Source organism: Papaver somniferum, chromosome 6 (assembly GCF_003573695.1).
Source record: "Papaver somniferum cultivar HN1 chromosome 6, ASM357369v1, whole genome shotgun sequence".
In the NCBI taxonomy this organism is placed as follows: Eukaryota; Viridiplantae; Streptophyta; class Magnoliopsida; order Ranunculales; family Papaveraceae; genus Papaver; species Papaver somniferum.
In genome coordinates, this window is record NC_039363.1 from 29,050,974 (window position 1) to 29,061,696 (window position 10,723).

The 10,723-nt window shown below is 36.8% G+C and overlaps 1 protein-coding gene across 1 annotated transcript; it reads right to left on the reverse strand.

The window, feature by feature from the left end:
• Positions 1–1,406: 1,406 nt before the first annotated feature.
• Positions 1,407–3,465, reverse strand: LOC113287218 (receptor-like protein 51). Its single transcript, XM_026535902.1, has one exon. It carries the CDS (start codon positions 3,182–3,184, stop codon positions 1,868–1,870), a length of 1,317 nt encoding a protein of 438 aa, XP_026391687.1. The 5' UTR covers positions 3,185–3,465; the 3' UTR covers positions 1,407–1,867.
• Between the last annotated feature and the right edge of the window lie 7,258 nt (positions 3,466–10,723).

Genomic DNA, 10,723 nt, shown 5'->3' on the forward strand with positions numbered 1-10,723 from the left:
TTGATGACTTTACGTGTTGCACTACTTGCTCCTGTTCTACCAACAATGTCCGGATACCGAACTTATAACCTCTCAGAATCATTAGTCCTCTAAACAGTTTGTGCTCTGAACCATAGTAGAGGCAACAGGTTAGCAAAAATAAGAAAATACATGAAAAAACATGGTTTTGTGATTAAGAATTTGACGGTCTTTTTTAGCCGGGAAGGTTAGAAGTTAGATATGCTTATATCTTCACTAAAAGATTACCAACCACTATTACAACAAAAATAAAAGCAAATCCATCTATATCACGGGACGGATGTCCACGAAGTAACAACATCAACAAACTACAGTGATACACCACAATTTTGTTTTATCATTACGAACAAAAGCAAGTGTGATGGCATCCATGCTCTTTCTCTCCATTGAATGTGGAACACATTTGGGTAAAAGTAGATCCCATACGGAAACATGTAAAAAGGATCACGTTTTATTCGGCTTGGATCCTTTTTTTTTTTTTGAAATAAAAGCCAATTGGCGCTGCCAAATTTAAATCTATATTGTTTCGTGTATGATTTAGAGAAATACTATGTTCGGCTAATGCGATTTTGCTAGATTTTGTTCGAATTAACCGAACCTAAATTCGTCAATTACAGAGTGAAATTCGACTGATAACTTTTCAGCCGAATTTCAGTTTTTTGAAAATATACCTAGGTTCGGCTGATAACTATATTTTCGAAAAATGGAGGTTCGGCTGAAAAGTTATCAGCGGAACTGTTCATCTGGTCAGTAGACCAGGGTTTTAAAAATTCAATTTTTTTGACTGATTCAACTTATAAAAAGAAATTAAACCTCGTATGTAATCTACTTTTGATTTGAAACACACATTTTGGTCACTTCTAATCGCTAAAATCGCAAAATTCAAAATCCATGTTTTTTTCACTTCTTCTTCTTCTTCCTCTCAAAAACCCCAACTCTCTCACATAAATTTGATTTTCTACTAATTCACCACTAAAAATTTAATTTTTAATTAATCCTTAAAATTCCTAGCTAATCAAATCTAATCATAATTATTAATACTAATTATGTAAGGATAGTTATGCAAAAAGGATGGATAAAGGGTGATGTTGGTTTTTATTTAGTGACCCTATTTTGACATTATTTAGTATCTCAAAATAGGTTTCATCCATAACCAGTAAAACCAAGGTTTTATTTTCAATTATGAGGACCGAAATCAAATCCACTGAACAGAAAATGAAACTAAACCCAAACCTTCCGCTTCATTTTGTAATTTTGCTAGGGCTCAAAAACAAACCAGACAGTGTTTTTAGTCCGCCAAAGATCAAACTGTTTGTCGATTAGCATATTCATGAAATATAGAAAATAATATAGCAAAACCAACTGTCAACAATTGATAAACAAGAATGTGCAACCATATGAAAAATCCAATCATAGGGTGTATAAATAAACATCGACTAGTAAACAAACATGAGTTCTCCCGAGCAGATACACTTAAATGATGAACATGAAAAATCCCTAATTTAATACAACATCACAATAAACAATCATACTGTTGTGAAGTTTTAACTGTAATTCAACAGCAAGAGAATCCCACATGAAAGCTTTCACAACCACTAGCATTCTATTTCTTCTCTGTACCAACTAATAATATCATACACCTGCACATAATTGGATGTCAAAGACCTGTAACTCCCAGCTGCAGAATGCAAAAAATGATTGATGACACCAAAATGTACTACCCCCATTAATCATTCATCATGTTTTACACTCTCTGTAACACTAGGGATCCTGGCTAGATCATTTTTTTGAGAACCCATTCTCATTTGATCTGAAATTTCTAGTTTCAGTTCTTCCTTCATTTCACATTTCAACGGCAACATTTGTTGAGAAGAATTAAGAAAACAATGAGAAATATTAGCGATGAAAGCGCAATTGCTGTACCAAGAACAATCTTATTGGGTCCATGCTTTTTAGTATCAATCGATTGAGAATCATTATCATCACTAGTGTCATCTTCGGAATCAGCGCTACTACTACTATCATCTCCGAACCCAGATTCAGATGGGGGCGCAACTGGCAATCCATATTTATCACAACGAGCGATCCCAAGTTTCAGTTTTGTAGATAGTGTAGAGTGATTGAAACATACACCACTATTTCCCCCAACCTTAAACACCTCTAACTTCTGAATAAATGACTTATTAAATGGTAAAACACCATGAAAATTATTATTCTCAAGATTCAAGTACTTCAAATTCTTCATCCGTGTAAGGAATTTGGGTATTGTTCCATTAAATTGGTTTGAGCTTAAATCAAGGTGCATTAATGAATGCAAATCAGATATTGATTCAGGGATTTGGCCTGACATTGAATTAGACGCAAATGACGCATTTTGAAGAGATAATAAATCTCCAAAAGATTCAGGTAATTCACCAGACAATGTATTTGACGAGAGATTAAGTAATTGAAGATCTGTAAGCAGAGTTAAAGAATTAGGTACCTTTCCTTTAAGTCGATTATTGGACAAATCCATGTGTGTAATCTTCAAGAAATGGAATTTCTTGGGTAAAGAACCAGTTAGATTAGCACGAGAAATCTTAACAGATTTGAGTTGTTTCATATTACCCAAGATAATTGTTGGACCACTAGCAGTAATGGAGACATCAGTGACGGTTAAATCAGTAAGATTTCTTAATCTGCCAAGCCAGACACCAGTTAATTTCTTAAGACTCTTAATACAGGTAAAAGAACGTAGATTTGAGGTAAGTTCATTTGGGAAATGAACAAGTGGAATCGGGCAATTGATGAACTGGAAATCTTGTAGTGTTGTTAAAGATTTAAGAGCAGTAGTTGAGATTTGAACATCACTTGAACAATCAATGAGACGAAGAGAAGTGAGATGACTAAATGGCTTATCTGAGTTACACAGAGTTGCATTGTGTAAAGAGGGTTGAGAACAGGGATCTTTAGATGTAGGAATGTTGAGTGATTCAAGTGCTGTGAGTTGTTTTGGGTCAAGAGGGGAATGACTAGAATAAGATGAAGATGCCTTGGGAGGAGATGGAGATGATGGAGACGAAGCAGGTGAAGGTGTTGAGAGAGAAGAAATGGCGAGGATGTAGAATGAAAAATGAAGACACAACAGGAGGATTACAAGGAATCGGGGTTTGGGTTTTGGTGCCATTCTCTAGAATGAAACGAGGGTTTTGTGGCCTGGGGAGGGAGGGAATGCCGGAATGATAAATGAAACAGAAAAGTAGAGAGATGAGACTTTAATGGAGTTTAATGAATGTTTATCAAGCGACTGTCAGGAGTGTAAACACACAGTACGAGTTGTTCCTTTCTTCTTCTTCTCCCCTTTTTTTTTTTTTTCTTTTAATAGCATAATTTCCTTTTTCTATCAACAATGAACAGACCCTTGTTTTGTCAAGAATCACCAAACTACCAGTTCCTATAGATACAGCCGCTCTGCTGAGACCTTGCATAGGCGAGCTGGCATTTCTGTTGTATACAGCACTACCAAGGGCATTTTAACATCAAAAACTATTTCTGGTGTCGATATTACGTTTTCCAGCTCCTTTCCTTCTGTCTCCCGTTATCGATCTGAAGCAGGTTAGTAGCGTTGCACTCAACTCAGGTGTATCATCATCCTTAGATTTTACCGAGATTCACTTTCATGGAGAGTATAATCAAACGGTACGTGACCTTTTGGTTGGCCAGTTACTTTTACAATCATGTTATAGGGGCAGCAAACTAATAAGACAAAAACGATTATTACATGAATAATTCAAGTGTCTTTTATAAAAAAAAATCTGAAATTGACTAATAAACCCTTATTATTGATAATCAAGCTTAGTGTTCATAATTAAGCTTAGTGTTGATAATTAATTTTCACTTATAATAACTCTAAAATCAGATTTTTAGAGTTATAAAAAAAAGTTTAGAGGAGAAGAAAAAAAAAACTTTTGTGATATTTGTGAAACCCTAAATTTTGATTCACTCACCCGAAATGAGTGATTCCAGTGGCAAATTTGAGATGGGTGAATCTCTATACGATAGAGAAAACAAAATATTACATACCCCTTGATGGAGATTCTGATATGGAGTATTTGTTAGATGGTAGAGATGTTTTAACCCATAGTGAAGGTCAATCTCAACCAATTGAAGAAATTAGCCAACAAAGTGAAGAACCAGGAACTAAAATTGACCAGGTATACTTCTAAATTAGTTCCCATTAGCTTTTTGTCGCTCGAAATTCTCTAAAGTACGTAAAAAAATTGAAACTTTTAAAATTTCAGAAGAACTTACGGTTGGCATTAAGCTAGTTACCAACCGTAACTCACATTTACGGTTCGAAAAGTATCAAATACCAACCGTAACTGGTTCAATTTGGGGAAAAACCCAATCGTAATACGAATTACGATTGGTTGGGAAAATTTCGATACGAATTGTAACGTGGTTACGGTTGATAATTTCATGCAGTAGTTACCAACCGTAACTCATGTGCATGGCAGTATTTACTGCACTTATTACGGTTGGTAATATGTGAATCATTACCAACCGTAACTTCTATTACGGTGTGTTGTGTATTTTTTTTACCAACCGTAAATTGCTCTGTATGTTTTCAATTTTCTTTTGATGTATTTACAGTTTGTTAGGAGATGACAATTACAAACCGTAGGTGTGTTACGGTTCATATATGTTTGTAGTTACAAACCGTAACTCAGTTACAGTTTGTGTATCCTTTGTCGTTGCCAACCGTACCTTTATATATATTTTCGTTTTGTTGTCTCGTTTAGACTAATGTGGCTATATTTTTGTCTAGATCGGGGATGTACCACCCATAATGGATGAACAACCTTTAGAAAATTAAGTTCTCACCGAAGATTCTAGCTTTCACTATTTAACCGATGAGACATGGAAGGAGAAATACGATGCAAAGAAGTGGGCTAAAGAACGAGACAAGTTGATTATGTGTATCATAGTTTGTAATGGTACCACTAGTGATAGTGCCTTTCAAATGGTTTGCGAGTGTAGTGGAAAACATAGAAGTCACGCAAAAAAAGGGACTGTGCAAGTAGCAAAGACAAAGAGGAAGAATACTACTTTCACTAAGAAGACCCGATGCCCCTTCAAGCTTCAGTTTAAAAGGAACGCGGCAAAAAAGTGGTTTTCGGAGAAACTTGTATGTGGTAGTCATAACCACCTTATACCGGAGAGTTTGCTATCACACTCTTATGTTGGACACCTTACCGAAGAAGAAGAGAAGATCGTAGAGTCACTGACACAAATTCGTATGAAGCCCGTTTATATTCTCGCTCACTTAAAGGAAAGAAAACCACAAAATTCTTCTACTTTGGCTAACATCTACAACGCAAGAGCAAAATTAAAGGCTAAGAAATTGGAACAAAGGAACGAAATGCAACAATTAAGGCATTTGGGGGAGGCGCATAATTACTCGGTTTTCCACGATGAAGATTAGAAAGGACGAATAAGACATCTTTTATTGGCTGATCCAGAGTTTGTGAAGTTGGCACAGTGCTCTCATCAAGTGCTTCTAATGGATTGCACATACAAAACCAACAAGTTTGAGATTCCGTTGTTGAACTTTGTCGGGCAAACTTCTACTAATGCTCCTTTTAGTGTTGGTTTTTGCTTCTTGAAAGATGAGCTCGAAGAAAGCTATGTGTGGGCACTAGAACAAGTGAAGTTATTCTACGTAGAGGGATATACTCCAAAGGTGATTATTACCGACAAGGAACAAGCTTTGTTGAATGCAATAAGGAGGGTTTTCCCGGAAGCTCATAACCTTCTTTGCACGTTCCACTTGTGGAAAAGTATTGAAACTAAGTGCATGCGCCTTGTCCGTCCAACCAAAAAAAGCGAAATGGATAGAATAAAGAAACTACCGTTACATAAGCAAGAGGAAGCCAAAGAGAAATTTAAGAAGGATGACAAGTTGGCGGAACTAAAATGGGAAAGTTTCAAAACGGAGTGGAGAGCCTTGACCTATTCTATCACCGTGGATGAATATGAGGATAGAGCTCGTATGTTAGTGGCTCATTGGAAAAGAGGTTATCCAAGTGTTGTGAAGTATTTGTTGGATAATTGGTTGGATCCGCACAAAGAGAAGTTCGTAGCGGCGTTCACTAACCAATATAGGCACTATGACAACCAAGCTACAAGTACGGCGGAGTCATCTCACAACCGGTTGAAGAAGAAACTTCATAGTTGTAATGGTGGGTTAGTTATATTATTTGAAGCCATGGATTCATATTCCCGCCGTGATCACGATAGAGTTACAGAGTCTTTTGAAAAAAGCCGAAGTAAACAACACACCAAATGGTTAGACAATGAATAGCTAAGTGGAATTAGACATCAAGTTTCGCACCGCGCAATTGATAAGATAATGTATGAAGTACAACATTATGAATTGGGGGATTATGAAGAAGAGTGTGTTTGTCCAAACATGACAAGTTTGGGACTCCCATGTCGGCATGTTATAGCCACATACCAAGAAAAAGTGATCCCGATTCAAGATGTTGATCCCTTTTGGCAACAATTAACATTTCGTGAAACAATTTTTGATCAACAATTTGGAGGAACGTTTGCCGATACCGAGATTGGAAAAGCTCTAGCCGAGAAATATGCTACACTAAGCCAAGGGCAAAGGCAAATATGGTTGAGTAACTTGAGAGATTTCGTATATCCACAATTTAAGTATGATATCAAGGAACCACCAAAGGGGAAGAGTAAGGGAAGGCCTCCTACCAAAAAAAAAGAGGTACGTAGGAAATAAAAAAGCAAGGGAATTGGCGGAAGAATCAAAGAAAAGAGATCCTTCGGGTTATGAATGGTTGAGAAAGGAATATGAAGCGGGGGATGAGATGGAAGAGGATGATGTTCAAGGTAGAAACAAACGAAAAAGAGGTCAAGCGGATAAAGGAGAACCAAGCCGTCGAAATGTATAAAAAAAATGTATCGATCTTCCTACTCAAGAAAGTGCAACAAGCAAATTTATGTTAAAGGAAAAGGTCCGGTATTTCTCTCCAAAGAACTACAAAGAAGCAAAGTTGTAGTTAAAGGAAATGATTGCAAAGAAAGTGGAAAAAAAGATGATGGATTTAAAGGTAAAGGTTCCAATGTCGGTCCCGAGGTTTCCTCCCAAGATAGTTCAATAAAAATACTTGTTGGTAAAGTTGGTGTTAAACAATTAGCAAGGAACAATGGAAAGAGTCCGATGGTTGAAAAAATTCCGTCAAGTGGTGAGAAGGAGAAGGAGACGATTCATCTAAAAGGAGTGCCTAAACACCACCTAGAGACGAGAATGGTCGATATAGCCGAAACCATTACATTCTCTACGAATATTACCTTCATATTTTCCCCGACTATATTCATGGTTATATCAAGGCCACGGAGGATGTTCATGGTGATGGGAATTATGGTTACCAAGTCTTCGTGGATCAACTTGGAAGAGTGGGGTTATGACCAAGTTACTTACGTAAGGAAAAAATGCTTAATGGAACTACGTTGTTACCGCGACTTCTATAAGCCGATGATGAGAGTTGAAAGAAACGAAACCGATGAGGTGTTAAATGAGAGCTTCGTGGAAATGTAAAGGCGGTTAACCGGCAATATATGTTTGACAAGACAATATTGGATGTGCATGCCTATGTGTGGCCAACTACTCACCAACGCATTCAATTGCGTCATTCATTTAATCTCCAGAGACATGAGCCATACATTTGCACCAACAAGAATACCGTTTGACGAAGATTTGTCAATAACAAAAACAGTTGTCATGGGGCACGTGGAAGGAAATCATTACATAGGCCTCCAATTTCATGAAGGAAGCCCATTACCTCCATTGTGGAGGGAATTTGGTTGTGACGGTGAACTCCCTAAGACTTGGTGCAATCGATTTGAGAAAAGGATTGAATTATGGAAGGCCATAATGTTGTCTATACCGAAGCAATTCATAGTTATGACCGATGATGAAGAGGATGCTTAAATGTTTTCAAGTCTTGGTGAAATACATTTTATATTTTTATTTTGGTATTTTGACTAAATGTGATACTATTAAAAGTGACAATATCATATCTAGTTGATTCACGTTATGAATGAAGTATTTTGTTCAATTAATATATATCAAATCCAAGTATGTTGAGCTAGTATCCATGTGAGGCAAGGTTTCGGAGTTATGTACGGTTGGTAACTAGATTCAATTACCAACCGTAACTAGCTTCGGAAACAAATTTTAACTGCCATTGTCATTTACGGTTGGTCTCGATAATACCGTTACCAACCGTAACTGACCCTGACACCAAATACAAAGCAATTATAAGTAATTTAAAACCATTAAACCATGTTAATTACTAAACCAACACTACAACCATTAAACCATTACAAATATAAATGACATTATAACTCATTCATTCATGCGACCTAAAAGAATACTAATAACCGGGTCTACGAGTGCGATAGAAGTCTTTAAGGATGTTGAAATGAGGTAAGTATTGAAAATTCGACCTTTTCCATCGTCTCCATTATTGAATAGAGCTCTCTAAAACTTCAACGTCAGTTTCACCCCTTAATCGTATTTGACCCATAATACGAATTAATGCTATAAATTCTTGAACATTATCCTGAATAGTTCCATATCGAACATACAACATAATTCCATCGCGGTGATTAGGGTTACCTGTTTCGGAACAAAAGTTTTCAAAAATAGTTCTCAAATAACTTGTACTCACAAAACCACATCGACGTCGTTCTTCTCCTCTTTTTGGATAGCATAGAACAAAGTTGCGGCAAATACATAAATCTTCTTCCAAAGTGAATTCAGGGTTTGGAGCCATAATCTAGTTTAAGGTAAGAGATGATTCATGTGGAGGTATAACTTATAGCAAGGAGGATAAGCATATATATAAAAAAAAACAAAAAAAATCTTCAATAACGGATCTATTTTTTGAAAATGAAGTTGTTGAAGGTTTCAACGGCTATATTTTCAAATTCCACAAGGACATGTCAGTGCAAACAATTATTTTTTTCGTGGGAAAAGTAGAGTTACGGTTGGTAACTATAATCAACAAATGAACCGTAACTCTGAAGAATTTTGAATTCCAGAGTTAAGGTTGGAAACTGTTTAGAAGTTACAAACCGTAACTCTGAAGAAAACTGAATTCCAGAGTTACGATTGATTACCCGCGTAGGTTACAAACCTTAACTCTGCCATAAAGAAAAAATACAGAGTTACGGCTGGTTACATAAATACTTACGAACCGTAATTGGTGAGATCCCAAAACTATAAGTTCCAGGGTTTTTTTACGGTTGGTTAAGGTGAAAGAGTTATGAACCGTAACTTAAGATACGGTTGGTCTTGATAATTAGTTACGAGCCGTAACTAAAGTTTGTGAAAAATATTGGTTCCAGTGTTATTTACGGTTCGTAACAAAAATTAGTTACCAACCGTAATTGGCTCTGTAACTTAAACTTTTCAAACAAAAACTGTCACAAACAAACACATATCCATAACTTCAAATTCATAGATAATATCCATAAGTTCAAATCCATAACTAACACAAATAAGTTCATAAGCTAAATTCCATAAGCTAATATTCATAACTAACACACAACTATTAGTTTGTCATAATATCCATAAGTCGAAATTCAAAACTAACCACACACAACTAAGATAAATCCATAACTAAGCATGGCGGCCACCACGACCCCTTTTGTTGGTGCTACCACCACCACCACGAGTTTTAGGACCATCACTATGACTACCGCGACTACCGCTACCGCGACCACGACCACCTCTTTGGCTAGTATCCACACCGTGCACCTCCTCTTCGTCATTTGTCTCTTAGATGCTAGGAGAAGGTTGACGACGGCTACTACTCGCACCTCCAAGAGAGTTTCTACTCCTCTTTAATCTTTCTTCCATGACCAATCCCTCATACAATTCTGCCATGTTTGAATTATGCATGTTCCTTATTTTCTATTGCAAGATCTTTTGTTGAGGAGCTTTAATCACACCATTACTACGGATGCATGAAGTCATGCTATTTGCCAAAGCTTGTCCTCGCTCTTTCTATTCACATATCAAAAAGAGTGTTAAGAGATTATTTCATAATATACATTAATATTCAAATCCAAAGTCATGAGGATGACAAAATTACGTAGCGACATGAAATATAGCTTCTTCCAAGTCAAACCAAATAGACCTTTTTTCTCTTTTGTCTCGTCGACCGCCGTCCTTTGAGCTATAGCCTTTTGAATATATGGTTGGGACTCCGGATCATTATTGATCACATATGGATGACCAAAATGAGAATACCAAGACATGTAATCATCAACGGCTTCTTTCGTGTTGTTACAAGGAATTGCCTCTCCCGCTGCGAGTTGGTATATTTCTTGATGGCGGTTGTTCCAAACATCAACCGTTGGAGTTGGGCTGTAGTTGAGTACAATGGTGGGGTCTTTTGTCTCTGATCCTTGCTTGGATAATTTGAAGTTTTCCTTGATAATCCTTTCTTGAATATGACCAATTTGGTGTAGAGTTCGACGAGGATTGGTCATACGTAACTTGTGGGATGATACAATGGTCCGTTGTAGCCTGCGGTCTCTGTGAACCTACGAACATCAACTCCATTTTCAATCCTCAAATAAGGGTCAAAGATAACATATTCATCAGTGAAAGCATCTATTTTCTCCCCCATTT